The 25,681-nt window shown below is 48.7% G+C and overlaps 1 protein-coding gene across 1 annotated transcript; it reads left to right on the top strand.

Moving 5' to 3' along the window:
* Window positions 1-21,926, top strand: LOC135563756 (tripartite motif-containing protein 46-like). The gene is made up of 11 exons (XM_065007035.1): window positions 1-517; window positions 4,862-5,012; window positions 8,274-8,472; window positions 9,811-9,957; window positions 10,110-10,205; window positions 10,481-10,734; window positions 11,508-11,629; window positions 11,721-12,053; window positions 19,313-19,542; window positions 19,642-19,709; window positions 20,838-21,926. Exons 1-11 carry the CDS (start codon window positions 265-267, stop codon window positions 21,244-21,246), a joined length of 2,262 nt encoding a protein of 753 aa, XP_064863107.1. The 5' UTR covers window positions 1-264; the 3' UTR covers window positions 21,247-21,926.
* Window positions 21,927-25,681: the final 3,755 nt, after the last annotated feature.

The raw sequence follows: 25,681 nt of genomic DNA, 5'->3' as shown, positions 1-25,681 counted from the left end.
CCCTGCTCCTCTAACTCCTCTCCCCGTCTCTCTTCTATCTCCAACCCCTTATTCCCCTTCCCTGCTCCTCTAACTCCTCTCCCTGTCTCTCTTCTATCTCCAACACCTTATCCCCCCTCCCTGCTCCTCTAACTCCTCTCCCCGTCTCTCTTCTATCTCCAACCCCTTATCCCCCCTCCCTGCTCCTCTAACTCCTCTCCCTGTCTCTCTACTATCTCCAACCCCTCATCCCCCCTCCCTTCCTCTCTCGTCCTCCAGTCTAACATGAAGAGTATGGAGCGGGAGCTGCATTGCCCGGTGTGTACTGAGATGGTGAAGCAGCCCATCATCCTGCCGTGCCAGCACAGTGTGTGTCTGCTGTGTGCTGCTGAGGTGTTAATCCAGAGAGGATACCCTGCCCCAGACCTTCCCCCAGAGCCCAACTCCCCGGCCGCCTCCCCCAACACACGCTCCCCGCGCGGGGCACGCAGGCCCCCGCCCAAGACCACCGACCGCCTGGACCGCGTCCTCAGACCAGGTGGGTTAGTGTGTGTGTGAATGCTGATGTCGATCTTACTTGTGTGCCAGTGCCTGCAGATGAGAGTGACATCATCATCAGATCAGCATCTGACTTTATTTTACTGGTCAGTGAAGATGGTTCATACCAGAGCCATATATAAATACACACACTACCATTTCAAAGTTTGTTGTCACTTAGAAATGTCCTTGTTTTTGAAAGAAAAGCACATTTATCAGATCAGAAATACAGTGTAGACATTGTTAATGTTGTTTCAGAAGTTTCAGAAGAAAGGTCTTTGTTTCTGGACATTTTGAGCCTGTAATCGAACCCACAAATGCTGATGCTCCAGATACTCAACTAGTCTAAAGAAGGCCAGTCTTATTGCTTCTTTAATCAGAACTACAGTTTTCAGCTGTAATAACATAATTACAAAAGGGTTTTCTAATGATCAAGTAGCCTTTTAAAATGATCAACTTGGATTAGCTAACACAACGTGCCATTGGAATACAGGAGTGATGGTTGCTGATAATGGGCCTCTGTACGTCTATGTAGATATTCCATAAAAATCAGCCGTTTCCAGCTACAATAGTCATTTACAACATTAACAATGTTTACACTTTATTTCTGATCAATTAGATGTTATTTTAATGGACAAAAAAAACATGCTTTTCTTTAAAAAACAAGGACATTTTTCAGTGACCCCAAACCTTTGAACAGTAGTGTATTTACAGTACCAGTCAAAAGTATAGACACACCTACTCATTCAAGGGTTTTTCTTTATTTTTACTATTTTCTACATTGTGGAATAATAGTGAATACATCAAAACTATGAAATAACACATACGGAATCAAATCAAATCCAATTTATTGGGTAGCCCTTTGATTAGCTGTTCAGGAGTCTTATGGTTTGGGGGTAGAAGCTGTTAAGAAGCCTTTTGGACCTAGACTTGGCGCTCCGGTACCACTTGCCGTGCGGTAGCAGAGAGAACAGTCTATGACTAGAGTGGCTGGAGTCTTTGACAGTTTTGAGGGCCTTCCTCTGACAACTCCTGGTATATAGGTCCTGGATGGCAGGAAGCTTGGCCCCAGTGATGTACTGGGCCGTATGCACTACCCTCTGTAACGCCTTGTGGTCGGAGGCTGAGCAGTTGCCATACCAGGCAGTGATGCAACCAGTCATGATGAATCATGTAGTAACCAAAAAAGTGTTAAACAAATCAAAATATATTTTCAATTTGAGATTCTTCATAGTAGCCACCCTTTGCCTTGATGACAGCTTTGCACACTCTTGGCCATCTCTCAACCAGCTTCACCTGGAATGCTTTCCCAACAGTCTTAGAAGGAGTTCCCACATATGCTGAGCACTTGTTGGCTGCTTTTCCTTCACTCTGCGGTCCAACTCATCCCGAACCGTCTCAATTGGGTTGAGGTCAGGGGATTGTGGAGGCCAGGTCATCTGATACAGCACTCCATCTCTCTCCTTCTTGGTCAAATAGCCCTTACACAGCCTGGAGGTGTGTTGGGTCATTGTCCCGTTGAAAAATAAATAATAGTCCCACTAAATGCCAAACAGATGGGATGGCGTATCGCCACAGAATGCTGTGGTAGCCATGCTGATTAAGTGTGCCTTGAATTCTAAATAAATCACAGACACTGTCACATGCAAGCACCATCACACCTCCCCCTCCATGCTTCAAGGTGGGAACTACACATACGGAGATCATCCATTCACCTTCTCTGCGTCTCACAAAGACACAGCGGTTGGTACCAAAAATCTCAAATTTGGACTCGTCAGACCAAAGGACAGATTTCCGCCAGTCTAATGTCCATTGCTCATGTTTCTTGGCCCAAGCAAGTCTCTTCTTATTATTGGTGTCCTTTGGTAGTAGTTTCTTTGCAGCAACTCGACCATGAAGGCCTGATTCACGCAGTCTCCTCTGAACAGCTGATGTTGAGATGTGTATGTTACTTGAACTCTGCGAAGCGTTTATTTGGGCTGCAATCTGAGGTGCAGTTAACTCTAATGAACTTATCCTCTGCAGCAGAGGTAACTCTGTGTCTTCCTTTCCTATGACGGTCCTCATGAGAGCCAGTTTCTTCTTAGATTTTAATGTTTTTTGCGACTGCACTTGAAGAAACTTTCAAAGTTCTTGAAGTTTTCAGGATTGACTGACCTTCATGTCTTAAAGTAATGATGGACTGTCATTTCTCTTTGCTTATTTGAGCTGTTCTTTCTATAATATGGACTTGGTCTTTTACCAAATAGGGCTATCTTCTGAATACCACCCCTACCTTGTCACAACACAACTGATTGGCTCAAAGACATTAAGAAGTAAATCAATTCCACACATTAACTTTTGATAAAACGCACCTGTTAATTGAAATGCATTCCAGGTGACTACCTCGTGAAGCTGGTTGAGAGAATGCCAAGAGTGTGCAAAGCTGTCATCAAGGCAAAGGGTGGCTACTCCGATTAATCTCAAATATGAAATATATTTTGATTTGCTTAACACTTTTGTGGTTACTACATGATTCCATATGTGTTATTTCATAGTTTTGATGTCGTCACTATTATTCTACAATTTAGAAAATAGTAAAAAATAAAGAAAAACCCTTGAATGAGTAGATGTGTCTATACTTTGTACTGGTACTGTATATCAAACAGTTCAGCCAGGTTTCAGAACATCTGCCATGTGAGCGTATTTATTGTCTAAACGTTGATGATGTAACAATAGGAGAGCTCCTCCTCCAGTTCCCTATGAAATGACCCGCTGTAAACAAACAAAACACAACTGACCATTTAAAATAGGTTTTTATTGATTACCATTCTGCATAATGTGCATCCAAGTCTGTACGGTGTTGGTGTGTCTTCGTTGGTTTGGAAATCTATCTGAAATAAACAACACAATTTGGAAGTGTTAATTATCACCTAGCAATAGCTACAGTTGAAGTCGGAAGTTTTTCACAATTCACAACATTCAATCCTAGTAAAATTCCCTGTCTTAGGTCAGTTAGAGAGAATGTGAAGAATGTCAAATGTCAGAATAATAGTAGAGAGAATGAATTATTTCAGCTTTTATTTCTTTCAGCTTTTATTTCTTTCATCACATTCCCAGTGGGTCAGAAGTTTACATTTACATTTAAGTCATTTAGCAGACGCTCTTATCCAGAGCGACTTACAAATTGGTGCATTCACCTTATGACATCCAGTGGAACAGTAGTGCATCTAAATCTTTTAAGGGGGGGGAGAGGGATTACTTTATCCTATCCTAGGTATTCCTTAAAGAGGTGGGGTTTCAGGTGTCTCCGGAAGGTGGTGATTGACTCCGCTGTCCTGGCGTCGTGAGGGAGTTTGTTCCACCATTGGGGGGCCAGAGCAGCGAACAGTTTTGACTGGGCTGAGCGGGAACTGTACTTCCTCAGTGGTAGGGAGGCGAGCAGGCCAGTTTACATACACTTGGTAGCATTGCCTTTAAATTCTCCCGGAACGTTCAACTGCAATGGCCCAACTAACTATATACACAGAGTATACTGAACATTAGGAACTCCCATTTGCCCTCAGAAAAGCCTCAATTCGTCTGGGCATGGAGTTTACAAGGTGTCGAAAGCAATTCAACTTGGACGCTGGCCCATGTTGACGCCAATGCTTTCCACAGTTGTGTCAAATTGGCTGGATGTCCTTTGGGTGGTGGACCATTCTTGATACACACAGGAAACTGTTGAGTGTAAAAACCCAGCAACGTTGCAGTTCTTAACACAAACTGGTGCGCCTGACACCTACTACCAGACCCGGTTCAAAGGCACTAAAATCCTTTGTCTTGTTCATGCACCCTCTGGATGGCACACATACACAATCCATGTCTCAGTTGTCTCAAGGATTACAATCCTTATTTAACCTGTCTCCTCCCCTTCATCTACAATAAGGGATCATAGCTTTCACCTGGATTCACCTGGTCACTCTATGTCAGGGAATGAGCAGGTGTTGTTAATGTTTTGTAGATGCAGTTTATATGACTGGTTCATACATCATAACACTTCAAAGATGTTGAGAGAGAGATGTTGAGAGAGAGAGTTGGGGGGCAGTAGTGTGTGTGTGTGTGTGTGTGTGTGTGTGTGTGTGTGTGTGTGTGGGGGGGTGTGTGTGTGGGTGTGTGTGTTTGAACTAGCAGGTGTTCTAGGTGTAAAGCAGCAGTTTCTGTCTGTGTCAGCATGTAGTGTGCAGTGCAGTCAGGGGATAGAACAGTATGACTCTAGCTCTATCAAACTGTGATGGAACTATCACACTCATACTGATTACTTTCTGTCTCACGCTGTCTCCTCTCTCCCTCTCCAAACTTACCCCCTCCTCCCCCCACCTCTCAGGTTTTGGGACGTACCCCGGGCGTCGTCGTAAGGACATGTCTCCTGCCCCCATGCTGTTCCCCTGTCCGTCCTGTCACAAGGAGGTGGAGATGGGGGAGAGAGGACTGACCAATTGCCTCAGGAATCTCACATTGGAACGCATTGTAGAGAGGTACAAAGACAGACAGACAGACAGACAGACAGACAGACAGACAGACAGACAGACAGACAGACAGACAGACAGACAGACAGACAGACAGACAGACAGACAGACAGACAGACAGACAGACAGACAGACAGACAGACAGACAGACAGACAGACAGACAGACAGACAGACAGACAGACAGACAGACAGACAGACAGACAGACAGACAGACAGACAGACAGACAGACAGACAGACAGACAGACAGACAGACAGACAGACAGACAGACAGACAGACAGACAGACAGACAGACAGACAGACAGACAGACAGACAGACAGACAGACAGACAGACAGACAGACAGACAGACAGAGACAGACAGACAGACAGACAGACAGACAGACAGAGACAGACAGACAGACAGACAGACAGACAGACAGACAGACAGACAGACAGACAGACAGACAGACAGACAGACAGACAGACAGACAGACAGACAGACAGACAGACAGACAGACAGACAGACAGACAGACAGACAGACAGACAGACAGACAGACAGACAGACAGACAGACAGACAGACAGACAGACAGACAGACAGACAGACAGACAGACAGACAGACAGACAGACAGACAGACAGACAGACAGACAGACAGACAGACAGACAGACAGACAGACAGACAGACAGACAGACAGACAGACAGACAGACAGACAGACAGACAGACAGACAGACAGACAGACAGACAGACAGACAGACAGACAGACAGACAGACAGACAGACAGACAGACAGACAGACAGACAGACAGACAGACAGACAGACAGACAGACAGACAGACAGACAGACAGACAGACAGACAGACAGACAGACAGACAGACAGACAGACAGACAGACAGACAGACAGACAGACAGACAGACAGACAGACAGACAGACAGACAGACAGACAGACAGACAGACAGACAGACAGACAGACAGACAGACAGACAGACAGACAGACAGACAGACAGACAGACAGACAGACAGACAGACAGACAGACAGACAGACAGACAGACAGACAGACAGACAGACAGACAGACAGACAGACAGACAGACAGACAGACAGACAGACAGACAGACAGACAGACAGACAGACAGACAGACAGACAGACAGACAGACAGACAGACAGACAGACAGACAGACAGACAGACAGACAGACAGACAGACAGACAGACAGACAGAGTTGCTTACTTACAGAGGAATGTAGGTTCTGAACCAATCCTGCAGGAAATAAAGATAAGCACAAAAAGAAGGAAAAGTCAATAGTGCTTTATAAATGGGACAGAAAATCATTGATTTTGGTACGGGGAGAACCCCCCCCCCTCTCCTGAAGCAGGGCCTAACCAGCTGAGTGTGTGGGAACTGGGAAGCTGAGGTGACTTCATCATTCACACAAACGTTAAATGGACTTTCTGAACAACAAGTTGAGGTTCTGAACGCTTCAAGAGACAAACACATAGACATTGTGATTATCATAAATGGCCTCCTTTCCTTGTTTCCTTTCCTTCATTAGTAGTGATCTGAAAGAGAGGAAGAGAGGAGACCTTTGTAGACTACTGAGATTCACATAGAGAAGGGAAGAGAGAGGGGATGGAAGAGAGATTTGGGAGAGGTATAGGGAGAGAGTGGGAAAGAATTGGGATGAGAGAGAGAGAGAGAGAGAGAGAGAGAGAGAGAGAGAGAAAATATCCATTGTTTGAAATGCAGCAGTTTCAGAGGAGTTTGCTGCAGCTGTTCTCTCTCCCCTGGAGGCTGGGTTGTCTCTGTCAGTAAAGACTGGGCTTGTTGAGAGTCCATAGCTCACTGGAAGTAGAAACAGCGCAGTCTGCAGGAACACAGAACACAGCTGAAGGATCCAGGTCAGGAAGTTGGATACAAAATTAAAAAACACATCTGAATGCAGAGCAGACGAGGACAGAACAGAACAGACCGTACAGTAGCACATTTAGCTCATACCCCCTCTCCTTTTCACCTCTCATACCCCCTCTCCTTCTCACCTCTCATACCCCCTCTCCTTCTCACCTCTCATACCCCCTCTCCTTCTCACCTCTCATAACCCCTCTCCTTCTCACCTCTCATCCCCCTCTCCTTCTCACCTCTCATACCCCCTCTCCTTCTCACCTCTCATACCCCCTCTCCTTCTCACCTCTCATACCCCCTCTCCTTCTCACCTCTCATACCCCCTCTCCTTCTCACCTCTCATCCCCCTCTCCTTCTCACTTCTCATCCCCCTCTCCTTCACACCTCTCATCCCCCTCTCCTTCTCACCTCTCATGCCCCTCTCCTTCTCACCTCTCATACCCCCTCTCCTTCTCACCTCTCATACCCCCTCTCCTTCTCACCTCTCATCCCCCTCTCCTTCTCACCTCTCATCCCCCTCTCCTTCTCACCTCTCATCCCCTCTCCTTCTCACTTCTCATCCCCCTCTCCTTCTCACCTCTCATGCCCCTCTCCTTCTCACCTCTCATGCCCCTCTCCTTCTCACCTCTCATCCCACCTTCCTAACTTTTATCTAACCCACATCCAGTCCCCCCTCTCTCTGCCTCTCTCTCTCTCTCCCTGTCTCTCTCTCTGTGTCTCTCTCTCTCTCTCTGTGTCTCTCTCTCTCTCTCTGTGTCTCTGTCTCTCTCTCTCTTTCTGTCTCTCTCTCTGTCGCTCTCTCTCTCTCTCTCTGTGTCTCTCTCTCTCTCTCTCTCTCTCTGTGTCTCTCTCTCTCTCTTTCTGTCGCTCTCTCTCTTTCTCTCTCTCTCTGTGTCTCTGTCTCTCTCTCTCTTTCTGTCTCTCTCTCTGTCGCTCTCTCTCTCTGTGTCTCTCTCTGTGTCTCTCTCTCTCTCTCTCTCTGTGTCTCTCTCTCTCTCTTTCTGTCGCTCTCTCTCTTTCTCTCTCTCTCTGTGTCTCTCTCTCTCTCTGTGTGTGTCTCTCTCTCTCTCTCTCTCTGTGTCTCTCTCTGTCTCTCTCTCTATCTGTGTCTCTCTCTCTGTGTCCCTCTCTGTCTGTCTCTCTCTCTCTGTGTCTCTCTCTCTCTCTGTGTCTCTCTCTGTGTCCCTCTCTGTCTGTCTGTCTGTCTCTCTCTCTCTCTCTCTCTCACTGTCTGTCTGTCTGTCTGTCTGTCTCTCTCTCTCTCTCTCTACAGTGCTCTTGGACAGTGACATCATTATGGTTTAATGTTGCTCTGTGTTCTCACTCTCCTCTTTTTGTATCAACCCCCCACCCTCTCCACTGTTTCTCCCCCTCCCCTGTCTGGCTCCAGGTACAGACACACAGTGAGCCTGGGCAGCGTGGCTATAATGTGTGGCTTCTGTAAGGCTCCTCAGTCCTTGGAGGCCACTAAGGGCTGTGCTGACTGCAGGTCCAACTTCTGCAACGAGTGTTTCAAGCTCTACCACCCCTGGGGTACGCTCCGCTCCCAGCACGAACACATACTGCCCACCAACAACTTCAGACCCAAGGTATGTGTGTGTGTGTGTGTGTGTGTGTGCTTACATAGTATTTGGGGGGTGTATGTAGGGGTTACTTATGTTCATGACATTGTATTTCCCTCTTCTCTGTATCCATATCTCTATAACTTCTTTACCTGTTTCCTCTACAGTCCCTCTCTCTCTCTCCTTCACCTGTTTCCTCTACAGTCCCCCTCTCTCTCTCCTTTACCTGTTTCCTCTACAGTCCCTCTCTCTCTCTCTCTCTCTCTCTTCACCGGTTTCCTCTACAGTCCCCCTCTCTCTCTCCTTCACCTGTTTCCTCTACAGTCCCCCCCCTCTCTCTCCTTCACCTGTTTCCTCTACAGTCCCTCTCTCTCTCTCTCCTTCACCTGTTTCCTCTACAGTCCCCCTCTCTCTCTCTCTCTCTCTCTCTCTCTCCTTCACCTGTTTCCTCTACAGTCCCCCTCTCTCTCTCTCCTTCACCTGTTTCCTCTACAGTACCTCTCTCTCTCCTTCACCTGTTTCCTCTACAGTCCCCCTCTCTCTCTCCTTCACCTGTTTCCTCTACAGTCCCCCTCTCTCTCTCCTTCACCTGTTTCCTCTACAGTCCCCCTCTCTCTCCTTCACCTGTTTCCTCTACAGTCCCCCTCTCTCTCTCCTTCACCTGTTTCCTCTACAGTCCCTCTCTCTCTCTCTCTCTCCTTCACCTGTTTCCTCCACAGTCCCTCTCTCTCTCTCTCTCTCTCTCCTTCACCTGTTTCCTCCACAGTCCCTCTCTCTCTCTCCTTCACCTGTTTCCTCTACAGTCCCCCTCTCTCTCTCTTTCACCTGTTTCCTCTACTGTACCTCTCTCTGTCCTTCACCTGTTTCCTCTACAGTACCTCTCTCCCTCCTTCACCTGTTTCCTCTACAGTACCTCTCTCCCTCCTTCACCTGTTTCCTCTACAGTACCTCTCTCTCTCCTTCACCTGTTTCCTCTACAGTACCCCTCTCTGTCCTTCACCTGTTTCCTCTACAGTACCTCTCTCTGTCCTTCACCTGTTTCCTCTACTGTACCTCTCTCTCTCTTTCACCTGTTTCCTCTACTGTACCTCTCCCTCTCCTTCACGTGTTTCCTCCACAGTGACTCTCTGTGAGTTTGGCTGGTGACCTCCTTTTCTTCCTCCTCCTGTTATATCTTCTTCCTCCAATCCCCCTCCTCCCCTCTTGCCCTCTCTCCTCTCCTCCTTCTCCCCCTCTATCCTCTCCTCCTTCTCCCCCTCCCCCTTACCCTCTCTCCTCTCCTCCTTCTCCCCCTCCCCCTTGCCCTCTCCTCTCCTCCTTCCCCCTCTCTCCTCTCCTCTCCCCCCTCCCCCTCTCCCCTATTAGGTCCTAACGTGTCTGGAGCATGAGCAGGAGAGGTTGTTGTGGTACTGTCGCTCCTGCCAGAGGCTGCTGTGTCCTGTCTGTAAGCTCCACAGAGTCCACCACGGCCACAAGGTGGCGCCCATCGCACAGGCCTGCCAGGCACTAAAGGTATCTATCTATAGACATTGTCTGTCTGTCTGTCTGTCTGTCTGTCTGTCTGTCTGCCTGCCTGCCTGCCTGCCTGCCTGTGCCTGCCTGCCTAACCATGAAACGACATGTTTGCTTGCTGATATTGTCATCTGTCTCTCTTAACACCTGAGGACAAAATCACCAAGGAGATCAACTACATTCTGGCCAATCAGGACACAGTAAAGGCTCAGATATCTCAGCTGGAGAGTGCCATCACACACTTGGAGGTAAACTCTCTCTCCATCCTTTCTGTCTCTCTTTTGTCCAATCCACTACTTTCTTCCCTCTATCCTTCGATTGCATCTTTCTCTCCATCACAGTATAACCTTCATGCTCTTCTTTCCCTCCCTCTACCCCCTCCCTCCTTCTCCCCTCCCCCACACTCTCTCCCTCTACCCTCTCCCTTCTTCCCCCTCTCTCTCTCTCCCTCTACCCCCTCCATTCTTCCCCCCTCTCTCTCTCTACCACATCCCCTTAAACCCCCTCTCAACTCCCTCTCTAGTTGAACAGTGCGTTGGCGAGGGAGCAGTTGTCCCAGTCTGTGAGGGAGCTGGGGGCGTCTCTAGTGGAGCGACAGGGAGCGTTGACCCTGGCCCTGGAGGGGGCCCGGCTGAGGAGGGGGGAGGCCCTGTCGGCCCAGGTGTCTGAGAGGAGGGGTCTGCAGGAGCACGGCGGTTTAATGGCCTACACACAGGAGCTGCTCAAAGAGACCGACCAACCCTGCTTCGTACAGGCCGCACGAATCACCCACAACAGGTACGGGTGGTAGATGCAAGACACACATGCGCACGCGCACACACACACCGTGGGTAAATAACAGGTGCAATATCAACGCTTAACACTTACCATCCCCGCCCCCCTCTATATTTTCTCTCTCCCCGTTTCTATTTTCTCTCTCGCTCGTTCTCTCTCTTTTTCTCTGTCTCTGACTCTCTCTTTCTCTCTCTCCAGGCTGGTGAAAGCCATAGAGAATCTGCAGTGTTTCTCTCTCTTTTTCTCTGTCTCTGACTCTCTCTCTTTCTCTCTCTCCAGGCTGGTGAAAGCCATAGAGAATCTGCAGTGTTTCTCTCTCTTTTTCTCTGTCTCTGACTCTCTCTTTCTCTCTCTCCAGGCTGGTGAAAGCCATAGAGAATCTGCAGTGTTTCTCTCTCTCCAGGCTGGTGAAAGCCATAGAGAATCTGCAGTGTTTCTCTCTCTTTTTCTCTGTCTCTGACTCTCTCTCTTTCTCTCTCTCCAGGCTGGTGAAAGCCATAGAGAATCTGCAGTGTTTCTCTCTCTTTTTCTCTGTCTCTGACTCTCTCTCTTTCTTTCCCTCTCTCCAGGCTGGTGAAAGCCATAGAGAATCTGCAGTGTTTCTCTCTCTTTTTCTCTGTCTCTGACTCTCTCTCTTTCTCTCTCTCCAGGCTGGTGAAAGCCATAGAGAATCTGCAGTGTTTCTCTCTCTCCAGGCTGATGAAAGCCATAGAGAATCTGCAGTGTTTCTCTCTCTTTTTCTCTGTCTCTGACCCTCTCTCTTTCTCTCTCTCCAGGCTGGTGAAAGCCATAGAGAATCTGCAGTGTTTCTCTCTCTCGGCTGATCCCTCCTTCAGACACTTCCACATGGACGCCTCCAGAGAAGTGAAACTCATCAGCAGCATGGGATACATAAGAGGTCCGTCTGTGTAAGAGGTTAGATCTGAAAGCTAACTCATCCCATCCACCAATATAACTCCCTTTTCTTCTCTGCCCCACCCCTGATACAGCCCCATTGGCTCCTGTGATTGACACTCAGCGCACGCTGGCCTATGACCAGCTGTTCCTGTGCTGGCGACTCCCCCAGGACTCCGCCCCTGCCTGGCACTTCTCCGTGGAGTTCCAGCGGCGAATGGGATTGACCGAGGCAGGCTGGGGAGGAGAGGTCAGGAGTCCCAATGCTCCACTGGTGTGGCAACGCCTGGAGGAGGTGGGCGGGACTAGTGCTGTGATTGACAGGCTGGAGATGGACAGTGTGTACGTGTTAAGGGTGAAAGGAAGCAATAAGGCGGGGTTTGGAGAGTACAGCGAAGAGGTTTACCTGCACACACCACCCGCACCAGGTGAGACATACACACAGACACATACGTATGCAATTCATGATCCAATTATTGTTGGGGAATTGTTTAAAAAGTCAATACCTCTTTTGTCCCAATCTATCCCTTCACCTTCTCAATTCCCTCATCTTCTCTCTGCATAACCCACTCCCTCTGTTCTGTAACCCAGCTCCACCCCCCGGCCCTCTCTCCATCCCTCCATCCTCTCTCCATCCCTCCATCCTCTCTCCATCCGTCCATACTCTCCATCCATCCATCCTCTCTCCATCCATCCATCCTCTCTCCATCCCCCATCCTCTCTCCATCCGTCCATCCTCTCTCCATCCCCCCATCCCCCATCCTCTCTCCATCCGTCCATCCTCTCTCATCCCCATCCTCTCTCCATCCGTCCATCCTCTCTCATCCCCCATCCTCTCTCCATCCGTCCATCCTCCATCCTCTCTCCATCCGTCCATCCTCTCTCCATCCCTCCATCCTCTCTCCATCCCTCCATCATCTGTCCATCCTCTCTCCATCCTCTCTCCATCCATCCATCCATCCATCCTCTCTCCATCCATCCATCCATCCTCCATCCCTCCATCCTCTCTCCATCCTTTCTCCATCCATCCATCTTCTCTCCATCCTCCATCCTTTCTCCATCCACCATCCTCTCTCCATCCCCATCCTCTCTCCATCCCTCCATCCTCTCTCCATCCTCTCTCCATCCCCCATCCTCTCTCCATCCCCCATCCTCTCTCCATCCCCCATCCTCTCTCCATCCCCCATCCTCTCTCCATCCCTCCATCCTCTCTCCATCCCCCATCCTCTCTCCATCCCTCTATCCTCTCTCCATCCTCCATCCTCTCCATCCCTCCATCCTCTCTCCATCCCCCATCCTCTCTCCATCCCTCCATCCTCTCTCCATCCCCCATCCTCTCTCCATCCCTCCATCCTCTCTCCATCCCCCCATCCTCTCTCCATCCCCCATCCTCTCTCCATCCCCCATCCTCTCTCCATCCCGATCCTCTCTCCATCCCCCATCCTCTCTCCATCCCTCCATCCTCTCTCCATCCCTCCATCCTCTCTCCATCCCTTTATCTCCCTATCTCTCCTTCCTCTCTTTCACCTTGCTAACCCTCTGTACTTGATTCATCTCAGAAGATTCCTACCATCCCACTCTGTCCTTCTCCTACCTCTCTCTCTCTTTATCGACATCTCTCCCTCTCTGTCCTTCCCCTACCTCTCTCGCTCTCTTTATCGACATCTCTCACTCTGTCCTTCTCCTACCTCTCTCTCCCTCTCTTTATCGACATCTCTCCCTCTCTGTCCTTCTCCTACCTCTCTCCCTCTCTTTATCGACATCTCTCACTCTGTCCTTCTCCTACCTCTCTCGCTCTCCCTCTCTGTCCTTCTCCTACCTCTCTCCCTCTCTTTATCGACATCTCTCACTCTGTCCTTCTCCTACCTCTCTCTCCCTCTCTTTATCGACATCTCTCACTCTGTCCTTCTCCTACCTCTCTCCCTCTCTTTATCGACATCTCTCACTCTGTCCTTCTCCTACCTCTCTCTCTCTCTTTATCGACATCTCTCACTCTGTCCTTCTCCTACCTCTCTCCCTCTCTTTATCGACATCTCTCACTCTGTCCTTCTCCTACCTCTCTCTCTCTCTTTATCGACATCTCTCACTCTGTCCTTCTCCTACCTCTCTCTCTCTCTTTATCGACATCTCTCACTCTGTCCTTCTCCTACCTCTCGCTCTCTCTCTTTATCGACATCTCTCACTCTGTCCTTCTCCTACCTCTCTCTCTCTCTTTATCGACATCTCTCACTCTGTCCTTCTCCTACCTCTCTCTCTCTCTTTATCGACATCTCTCCCTCTCTGTCCTTCCCCTACCTCTCTCGCTCTCTTTATCGACATCTCTCACTCTGTCCTTCTCCTACCTCTCTCTCTCTCTCTTTATCGACATCTCTCCCTCTCTGTCCTTCTCCTACCTCTCTCTCTCTCTTTATCGACATCTCTCACTCTGTCCTTCTCCTACCTCTCTCGCTCTCTTTATCGACATCTCTCACTCTGTCCTTCTCCTACCTCTCTCTCTCTTTATCGACATCTCTCACTCTGTCCTTCTCCTACCTCTCTCGCTCTCTTTATCGACATCTCTCCCTCTCTGTCCTTCTCCTACCTCTCTCTCTCTCTTTATCGACATCTCTCACTCTGTCCTTCTCCTACCTCTCTCGCTCTCTTTATCGACATCTCTCCCTCTCTGTCCTTCTCCTACCTCTCTCTCTCTCTCTTTATCGACATCTCTCACTCTGTCCTTCTCCTACCTCTCTCTCTCTCTTTATCGACATCTCTCACTCTGTCCTTCTCCTACCTCTCTCGCTCTCTTTATCGACATCTCTCCCTCTCTGTCCTTCTCCTACCTCTCTCTCTCTCTCTTTATCGACATCTCTCACTCTGTCCTTCTCCTACCTCTCTCTCTCTCTTTATCGACATCTCTCATTTACATTTAAGTCATTTAGCAGACGCTCTTATCCAGAGCGACTTACAAATTGGTGCGTTCACCTTATGACATCCAGTGGAACAGTAGTGCATCTAAATCTTTTAAGGGGGGGGTGAGAGGGATTACTTTATCCTATCCTAGGTATTCCTTAAAGAGGTGGGGTTTCAGGTGTCTCCGGAAGGTGGTGATTGACTCCGCTGTCCTGGCGTCGTGAGGGAGTTTGTTCCACCATTGGGGAGCCAGAGCAGCGAACAGTTTTGACTGGGCTGAGCGGGAACTGTACTTCCTCAGTGGTAGGGAGGCGAGCAGGCCAGAGGTGGATGAACGCAGTGCCCTTGTTTGGGTGTAGGGCCTGATCAGAGCCTGGAGGTACTGAGGTGCCGTTCCCCTCACAGCTCCGTAGGCAAGCACCATGGTCTTGTAGCGGATGCCAGTGGAGAGAGCGGAGGAGCGGGGTGACGTGAGAGAACTTGGGAAGGTTGAACACCAGACGGGCTGCGGCGTTCTGGATGAGTTGTAGGGGTTTAATGGCACAGGCAGGGAGCCCAGCCAACAGCGAGTTGCAGTAATCCAGACGGGAGATGACAAGTGCCTGGATTAGGACCTGCGCCGCTTCCTGTGTGAGGCAGGGTCGTACTCTGCGGATGTTGTAGAGCATGAACCTACAGGAACGGGCCACCGCCTTGATGTTAGTTGAGAACGACAGGGTGTTGTCCAGGATCACGCCAAGGTTCTTAGCGCTCTGGGAGGAGGACACAATGGAGTTGTCAACCGTGATGGCGAGATCATGGAACGGGCAGTCCTTCCCCGGGAGGAAGAGCAGCTCCGTCTTGCCGAGGTTCAGCTTGAGGTGGTGATCCGTCATCCACACTGATATGTCTGCCAGACATGCAGAGATGCGATTCGCCACCTGGTCATCAGAAGGGGGAAAGGAGAAGATTAATTGTGTGTCGTCTGCATAGCAATGATAGGAGAGACCATGTGAGGTTATGACAGAGCCAAGTGACTTGGTGTATAGCGAGAATAGGAGAGGGCCTAGAACAGAGCCCTGGGGGACACCAGTGGTGAGAGCACGTGGTGTGGAGACGGATTCTCGCCACGCCACCTGGTAGGAGCGACCTGTCAGGTAGGACGCAATCCAAGCGTGGGCCGCGCCGGAGATGCCCAACTCGGAGAGGGTGGAGAGGAGGATCTGATGGTTCACAGTATCGAAGGCAGCCGATAGGTCTAGAAGGATGAGAGCAGAGGAGAGAGAGTTAGCTTTAGCAGTGCGGAGCGCCTCCGTGATACAGAGAAGAGCAGTCTCAGTTGAATGACTAGTCTTGAAACCTGACTGATATGGATCAAGAAGGTCATTCTGAGAGAGATAGCGGGAGAGCTGGCCAAGGACGGCACGTTCAAGAGTTTTGGAGAGAAAAGAAAGAAGGGATACTGGTCTGTAGTTGTTGACATCGGAGGGATCGAGTGTAGGTTTTTTCAGAAGGGGTGCAACTCTCGCTCTCTTGAAGACGGAAGGGACGTAGCCAGCGGTCAGGGATGAGTTGATGAGCGAGGTGAGGTAAGGGAGAAGGTCTCCGGAAATGGTCTGGAGAAGAGAGGAGGGGATAGGGTCAAGCAGTCAGGTTGTTGGGCGGCCGGCCGTCACAAAACGCGAGATTTCATCTGGAGAGAGAGGGGAGAAAGAGGTCAGAGCACAGGGTAGGGCAGTGTGAGCAGAACCAGCGGTGTCGTTTGACTTAGCAAACGAGGATCGGATGTCGTCGACCTTCTTTTCAAAATGGTTGACGAAGTCATCTGCAGAGAGGGAGGAGGGGGAGGAGGATTCAGGAGGGAGGAGAAGGTGGCAAAGAGCTTCCTAGGGTTAGAGGCAGATGCTTGGAATTTAGAGTGGTAGAAAGTGGCTTTAGCAGCAGAGAGAGAAGAGGAAAATGTAGAGAGGAGGGAGTGAAAGGATGCCAGGTCCGCAGGGAGGCGAGTTTTCCTCCATTTCCGCTCGGCTGCCCGGAGCCCTGTTCACTCTCTGTCCTTCTCCTACCTCTCCCTCTCTCTTTATCAACATCTCTCCCTCTCTGTCCTTTTCCTACCTCTCTCTCTCTTAATCGACATCTCTCCCTCTCGGTCCTTCTCCTACCTATTTTTCTCTCTTTATCAACATCTCTCCCTCTCTGTCCTTTTCCTACCTCTCTCTCTCTCTTTATCGACATCTCTCCCTCTCTGTCCTTCTCTTACCTCTCTGTCGCTCTTTTTATCGACATCTCTCTCTCTCTGTCCTTCTCCTACCTCTCTCTCTCTCTCTCTCTTTATCGACATCTCTCCCTCTCTGTCCTTCTCCTACCTCTCTCTCTTTATCGACATCTCTCCCTCTCTGTCCTTCTCCTACCTCTCTCTCTCTTTATCGACATCTCTCCCTCTCTGTCCTTCTCCTACCTCCCTCTCTCTTTATCGACATCTCTCCCTCTCTGTCCTTCTCCTACCTCTCTCTCTCTCTTTATCGACATCTCTCCCTCTGTCCTTCTCTACCTCTCTCTCTCTCTTTATCGACATCTCTCCCTCTCTGTCTTTCTCCTACCTCTCTCTCTCTCTTTATCGACATCTCTCCCTCTCTGTCCTTCTCCTACCTCTCTCTCTCTTTATCGACATTTCTCCCTCTGTCCTTCTCCTACCTCTCTCTCTCTCTTTATCGACATCTCTCCCTCTCTGTCCTTCTACCTCTCTCTCTCTCTTTATCGACATCTCTCCCTCTGTCCTTCTCCTACCTCTCTCTCTCTTTATCGACATCTCTCCCTCTCTGTCCTTCTCTTACCTCTCTCTCTCTCTCTCTTTATCAACATATCTCCCTCTCTGTCCTTCTCCTACCTCTCTCTCTCTTTATCAACATATCTCCCTCTCTGTCCTTCTCCTACCTCTCTCTCTCTCTCTCTTTATCGACATCTCTCCCTCTCTGTCCTTCTCCTACCTCTCTCTCTCTCTCTTTATCGACATCTCTCCCTCTCTGTCCTTCTCCTACCTCTCTCTCTCTCTCTCTTTATCGACATCTCTCCCTCTCTGTCCTTCTCCTACCTCTCTCTCTCTCTCTCTCTTTATCGACATCTCTCCCTCTCTGTCCTTCTCCTACCTATTTTTCTCTCTCTCTCTCTTTATCAACATCTCTCCCTCTGTCTTTCTCCTACCTCTCTCTCTCTCTCTCTTTATCGACATCTCTCCCTCTCTGTCCTTCTCCTACCTATTTTTCTCTCTCTCTCTATCGACATCTCTCCCTCTCTGTCTTTCTCCTACCTCTCTCTCTCTCTCTCTCTCTCTTTATCGACATCTCTCCCTCTCTCTCTTTATCGACATCTCTCCCTCTCTGTCCTTCTCCTACCTCTCTCTCTTTATCGACATCTCTCCCTCTCTGTCCTTCTCTTACCTCTCTCTCTTTATCAACATCTCTCCCTCTCTGTCCTTCTCCTACCTCTCTCTCTCTCTCTCTCTTTATCGACATCTCTCCCTCTCTGTCCTTCTCCTACCTCTCTCTCTCCCTCTCTCTCTTTATCGACATCTCTCTCTCTCTGTCCTTCTCCTACCTCTCTCTTTATCGGCATCTCTCCCTCTCTGTCCTTCTCCTACCTCTCTCTCTCTTTATCGACATCTCTCCCTTTCTGTCCTTCTCCTACCTCTCTCTCTCTCTTTATCAACATTTCTCCCTCTGTCCTTCTCCTACCTCTCTCTTTATCGACATCTCTCCCTCTCTGTCCTTCTCCTACCTCTCTCTCTCTCTCTCTTCATCAACATTTCTCCCTCTCTGTCCTCCTACCTCTCTCTCTCTCTCTCTCTCTTTATCAACATTTCTCCCTCTCTGTCCTTCTCCTACCTCTCTCTCTCTCTCTCGCTCTCTCTCTCTCTCTCTTTATCAACATTTCTCACTCTCTGTGCTTCTCCTACCTCTCTCTCTCTCTCTCTCTTTATCGACATCTCTCCCTCTCTGTCCTTCTACCTCTCTCTCTCTCTCTTTATCGACATCTCTCCCTCTCTGTCCTTCCCCTACCTCTCTCTCTCTCTTTATCGACATCTCTCACTCTGTCCTTCTCCTACCTCTCTCTCTCTCTCTTTATCGACATCTCTCCCTCTGTCCTTCTCCTACCTCTCTCTCTCTCTCTTTATCAACATCTCTCCCTCTCTATCTTTCTCCTACCTCTCTCTCTCTGTCCTTCTCCCTCTCTCTCTCTCGCTCTCTCTCTCTCTTTATCAACATTTCTCACTCTCTGTGCTTCTCCTACCTCTCTCTCTCTCTCTCTTCATCAACATCTCTCCCTCTCTGTCCTCACACTGTCCATACTGTATAAACACTCCCCCAGTCTCCTGTGTTATTAAGTGTTCATGTGGCTTACTAAAGGAGATTAGTTTATTAATTTCTCAAAACCAGATCAGTGATCAGCAGTCGTACCTGTATTGGGCCAGGTTTTTCTCCCTCTTTAGAACTCTCTCTCTCTCCTCGTTCCCTCTCCTCCTCCTACTCTCCCTCTCATCCCCCTACCCTCCCTCTCCTCTCCTCCTCCTCCTACTCTCCCTCTCCTCCTCCCCCTCTCCTCCTCCCTCTCCTCCTCCCTCTCCTCCCCCTCCTCTCCCTCTTCTCCTCTCCCTCTCTCCTCCTCCCCCCCCCTCCCTCCCTCTCCTCCTCTCCTTCTCCTACCCCTCTCTCCCTCCTTCCCATCTCCCTCTCCTCCCCCTCTCTCCTCCTCTCCCTCTCCTCCTCTCCCTCCTCCCCCTCTCCTCCTCCTCCTCCTCCCCCTCTCCCTCCTCCGTCAGTGTTGTGTTTCTCTCTGGACTCTCGCTGGGGTTTGCATGCTGACCGACTGGCTCTGGGTAAAGGACAGACGTATGCCCGCAGCGTGCCCGGCCTCTCCCTTCTGCAGGCCGCTGACCGCTCCCTCACTTCCTGTCACCTGACCTCTGACCTCCTCATAGGCGACCTGGCTATCACCCAGGGAAGGCACTACTGGGCATGCTCGGTGGAGCCCGGCTCCTACCTGGTCAAGGTAAGAAATAGAGATTTTGTGTGTGTGTGTGTGCATACGTGCGTGGGTGTGTGAAACTTACTCAATCTAATTTGTCATTTTTCTCTCTGCGTTCCTCAGGTGGGAGTTGGACAGGAGGCCAAGCTCCAGGAGTGGTTCCACCTTCCCCAGGACATGGCCAGCCCCCGGTGAGAGAGGAGAGAGGGAGGTAGAGGGAGTTAGAGGGAGGGATGGAGAGGGAGGGGGGGACAGAGGGAGGTAGAGGGAGGGATGGAGAGGGAGGGGGTGACAGAGGATGGAGAGGGAGGGGGGGGACAGAGGGATGGAGAGGAGGGATGGAGAGGGAGGTGGGGACAGAGGAGATAGAGGGAGGGATGGAGAGGGAGGGGGACAGAGGGAGGTAGAGGGAGGTGGGGACAGAGGGAGGTAGAGGGAGGGATGGAGAGGAGGGGACAGAGGGAGGTAGAGGGAGGGATGGAGAGGGAGGGGGACAGAGGGAGGTAGAGGAGGGATGGAGAGGAGGTGGGGACAGAGGGAGGTAGAGGGAGGATGGAGAGGGAGGGAGACAGAGGGAGGTAGAGGGGAGGGGGACAGAGGGAGGTAGAGGAGGTGGGGACAGAGGGAGGGAGAGGGAGGGATGGAGAGGAGGTGAGGACAGAGGGAGGTAGAGGAGGATGGAGAGGGAGGGGGACAGAGGGAGGTAGAGGAGGGATGGAGAGGGAGGGGGACAGAGGGAGGTAGAGGGAGGGATGGAGAGGGAGGGGGACAGAGGAGGAGGGATGGAGAGGGAGGGGACACAGAGGGAGGTAGAGGGAGGGATGGAGAGGGAGGGGACAGAGGGAGGTAGAGGGAGGGATGAGAGGGAGGTGGGGACAGAGGGAGATAGAGGGAGGGATGGAGAGGGAGGGGACAGAGGGAGGTAGAGGGAGGGATGGAGAGGGAGGGGGACAGAGGGAGGTAGAGGGAGGGATGGAGAGGGAGGGGGACAGAGGGAGGTAGAGGGAGGATGGAGAGGGAGGGAGGGGGACAGAGGAGGTAGAGGTAGGGGGACAGAGGGAGGTAGAGGTAGGGGGACAGAGGGAGGTAGAGGTAGGGGGACAGAGTGACATAGAGGTAGGGGGACAGAGTGACATAGAGGTAGGGGGACAGATGGAGGTAGGTAGAGGTAGGGGGTAGTAAAGAAGTGGTTCCAATGACACTAAAACTAACCAAGTAAACTCAGTCTCCCCCGTCCTCCCTCTTCCTCTTCCTCACTCCCCATCCCCCCTTCTCTCTTCCCGTTCCCCCTCCTCTCTCTCCCCCTTCCCTCTCTCCAGCTATGACCCAGACAGTGGCCATGACAGTGGGGCTGAGGATTCCCCAGACTCCTCCCCTCCCTTCTGCTTCCTCACCATGGGCATGGGCAAGGTCCTCTTACCCCAGGGGGCAGCAAACTTACACCACAGTACCCATGGGAACAATCATGGCCCTCCTACTGCCCCCCTGCCCCCGCGCCTGGGGGTTTGTCTGGACTTCGAAAAGGGGCGGGTCACGTTCTACGACGCCCACTCGCTGCGTACCCTGTGGGAGGGGCATGTGGATTGCTCTGCCCCTGTGTGCCCGGCCTTTTGTTTCATTGGTGGAGGGGCACTGCAGCTGCAGGAGCTGGTGGCCAATCGGAGCACAGAGGAGCCACTGCACAGAAGGGTCACCATCCAATCACGCGCCACCAATTTAGGTAACTGAAGAAGTATGGAGTGGAATGATTTGGAAAGACCCTTCATCAACTTGATGTTTACTTGTTTATGTTTAGGTTTCATTTGTAATGTCTGCAACTGTTGATGATGTACAGTATGCAGAATAGAAGAATGTCAATGTCCCGGAATCCAGGGGATTATAAAGCGTTCTGCAGGTTACATCAGGATACGTGTATTCTGTGATTCCAACTGTTGCTGTGTTGCATCTGACAAGGACTCATGAGTGGGATGTTAACTGGTAAATGACTCATTTACATTTACATTTAAGTCATTTAGCAGACGCTCTTATCCAGAGCGACTTACAAATTGGTGCTTTCACCTTATGACATCCAGTGGAACAGCCACTTTACAATAGTGCATCTAGGTCTTTTAAGGGGGGGGGGGGGGGGAGAAGGATTACTTTATCCTATCCTCACTCATGAGTGGGACATTAACTGGTAAATGACTCATGAGTGGGACGTTAACTGGTAAATGACTCATGAGTGGGACGTTAACTGGTAAATGACTCATGAGTGGGATGTTAACTGGTAAATGACTCATGAGTGGGACGTTAACTGGTAAAGGACTCATGAGTGGGATGTTAACTGGTAAATGACTCATGAGTGGGACGTTAACTGTTAAATGACTCATGGGTGGGACGTTAACTGTGAAATGACTCATGAATGGGACGTTAACTGGTAAATGACTCATGAGTGGGACGTTAACTGGTAAATGACTCATGAGTGGGACGTTAACTGGTAAATGACTCATGAGTGGGACGTTAACTGTTAACTGGTAAATGACTCGTGAGTGGGACGTTAACTGTTAAATGACTCATGAGTGGGAAGTTAACTGTTAAATGACTCATGAGTGGGACGTTAACTGTTAAATGACTCATGAGTGGGACGTTAACTGTTAAATGACTCATGAATGGGACGTTAACTGGTAAAGGACTCATGAGTGGGATGTTAACTGGTAAATGACTCATGAGTGGGACGTTAACTGTTAAATGACTCATGAGTGGGACGTTAACTGTTAAATGACTCATGGGTGGGACGTTAACTGTGAAATGACTCATGAATGGGACGTTAACTGGTAAATGACTCATGAGTGGGACGTTAACTGGTAAATGACTCATGAGTGGGACGTTAACTGTTAACTGTTAAATGACTCATGAGTGGGACGTTAACTGTTAACTGGTAAATGACTCATGAGTGGGACGTTAACTGTTAACTGGTAAATGACTCATGAGTGGGATGTTACATGTTAAATGACTCATGAGTGGGATGTTACATGTTAAATGACTCATGAGTGGGATGTTAACTGGTAAATGACTCATGAGTGGGACGTTAACTGGTAAATGACTCATGAGTGGGACGTTAACTGGTAATGACTCATGAGTGGGACGTTAACTGGTAATGACTCATGAGTGGGACGTTAACTGTTAACTGGTAACTGGTAAATGACTCATGAGTGGGACGTTAACTGTTAACTGGTAAATGACTCATGAGTGGGACGTTAACTGTTAACTGGTAAATGACTCATGAGTGGGACGTTAACTGTTAACTGGTAAATGACTCATGAGTGGGATGTTAACTGTTAAATGACTCATGAGTGGGATGTTACATGTTAAATGACTCATGAGTGGGATGTTAACTGGTAAATGACTCATGAGTGGGACGTTAACTGGTAAATGACTCATGAGTGGGACGTTAACTGGTAATGACTCATGAGTGGGACGTTAACTGGTAATGACTCATGAGTGGGACGTTAACTGTTAACTGGTAAATGACTCATGAGTGGGACGTTAACTGTTAACTGGTAAATGACTCATGAGTGGGACGTTAACTGTTAACTGGTAAATGACTCATGAGTGGGATGTTAACTGTTAAATGACTCATGAGTGGGATGTTACATGTTAAATGACTCATGAGTGGGATGTTAACTGTTAACTGTTAAATGACTCATGAGTGGGACGTTAACTGGTAAATGACTCATGAGTGGGATGTTAACTGTTAACTGTTAAATGACTCATGAGTGGGACGTTAACTGGTAAATGACTCATGAGTGGGATGTTAAATGTTAACTGTTAAATGACTCATGAGTGGGACGTTAACTGGTAAATGACTCATGAGTGGGACGTTAACTGTTAAATGACTCATGAGTGGGACGTTAACTGGTAAATGACTCATGAATGGGACGTTAACTGGTAAATGACTCATGAGTGGGACGTTAACTGTTAACTGGTAAATGACTCATGAGTGGGATGTTAACTGGTAAATGACTCATGAGTGGGATGTTACATGTTAAATGACTCATGAGTGGGATGTTAACTGGTAAATGACTCATGAGTGGGACGTTAACTGGTAAAGACTCATGAGTGGGACGTTAACTGTTAACTGGTAAATGACTCATGAGTGGGACGTTAACTGTTAACTGGTAAATGACTCATGAGTGGGACGTTAACTGTTAACTGGTAAATGACTCATGAGTGGGACGTTAACTGTTAACTGGTAAATGACTCATGAGTGGGACGTTAACTGTTAACTGGTAAATGACTCATGAGTGGGACGTTAACTGTTAACTGGTAAATGACTCATGAGTGGGACGTTAACTGTTAACTGGTAAATGACTCATGAGTGGGATGTTACATGTTAAATGACTCATGAGTGGGATGCTACATGTTAAATGACTCATGAGTGGGACGTTAACTGGTAAATGACTCATGAGTGGGATGTTAACTGTTAACTGTTAAATGACTCATGAGTGGGACGTTAACTGTTAAATGACTCATGAGTGGGACGTTAACTGGTAAATGACTCATGAGTGGACGTTATCTGTTAGGACTCATGCTACCTGCACTTCACATAGATCTTATTGTTTGAAACCAAACCAAAATGCTCACATTGTGGAAGATTCCTTCATAAGCTTCAAACATGTATTACAAATCAAGAGGGTATACATATCTATTCTATATTTTGAGACAAAATAGAGATGAATGGGATTTACACATTATGGGATAGAAAGGATTTAGTGTAAATCATGCGTTGATGTCAATGGGAAGATTTAGGATGTGTGTGTGTTCACCTGAATTAAAATTATAATACTTATTTTATCATTCTCATCTGAGCTGGCTGAATATTTATACTGTTTTATAGCTTTTTATTCATAGCTTTTATGATTATTATGACTGGCAATAATACATTTTTACTCAACAGATTACTACTAAAAAGATAGATCTTACAGGGTCGAGGCTCAGACTGTCAGTATTCATACAGTATATTGAGTGTGTGTGTGTGAGAGTGTGTATTTTTACTTGAATGCATGTGTGTACGTGTGTGTGAGAGAGAGACAAAGAGAGAGGGAGATATATATACACAGTCAAAAGTGTATTTTGACAATTTTCTACATTGTAGAATAATAGTGAAGACATCAAAACTATGAAATAACACATTTGGAATCATGTAGTAACCAAAGTGTTAAACAAATATATTTGTGGAGGCCAGGTCATCTGATGCAGCAGTCCATCATTCTTGATCAAATAGCCCTTTCACAGTCTGGAGGTGTGTTGAGTTATTGTCCTGTTAAAAAACAAATGATAGTCCCACTAAAACAGATGGGATGGTGTATCGCTGCAGAATGCTGTGGTAGCCATGCTGGTTAAGTGTGCCTTGAATTCTAAATAAATCACAGACAGTGTCACCAGCAAAGCACCCCCACACCATCACTCCTCCTCTTCCATGCTTCACGGTGGGACCAACACATGCAGGGATCATCTGTTTACCAACTCTGCTTCTCACAAAGACACTGCAGTTGGAACCAAAAATCTCAAATTTGGACTCGTCAGACCAAAGGACAGATTTCCACCAGTCTAATGTCCATTGCTCATGTTTCTTGGCCCAAGCAAGTCTCTTCTTATTATTTGTCCTTAGTAGTCGTTTCTTTGCAGCATTTCAACCAGGAAGGCCTGATTCACGCAGTCTCCTCTGAACAGCTGATGTTGAGATGTGTATGTTACTTGAACTCTGCGAAGCGTATATTTGGGCTGCAGTCTGATGTGCAGTTAACTCTAATGAACGTATCCTCTGCAGCAGAGGTAAGTCTGGGTCGTCCTTTCCTGTGGCGGTCCTCATGAGAGCCATCTTTTAAAGTCTTGATGGACTGTCGTTTCCCTTTGCTTATTTGAGCTGTTCTTGCCATAATATGGACTTGTTCTTTTACCAAATAGGACTACCTTTTGTATACCACCCCTACCTTGTCTCGACTGATTGGCTCAAACGCATTAAGAAGGAAATAAATTCCACAAGTTAACTTTTAACAAGGCACACCTGTTAAAACCCCTTTTGCTAGATGTGGCGCTAGCGACCCACCTCGACAACAGGAGTGCGAAATTCAAATTATAGAAATAGTAATATTCAACATTCATGAAAATACAAGTGTCATAC

Source organism: Oncorhynchus nerka, linkage group LG3 (assembly GCF_034236695.1).
Source record: "Oncorhynchus nerka isolate Pitt River linkage group LG3, Oner_Uvic_2.0, whole genome shotgun sequence".
Classification (NCBI taxonomy): domain Eukaryota; kingdom Metazoa; phylum Chordata; class Actinopteri; order Salmoniformes; family Salmonidae; genus Oncorhynchus; species Oncorhynchus nerka.
Note: the sequence above shows the minus strand (reverse complement) of the source record. Positions and strands in the feature narration are given on the sequence as shown.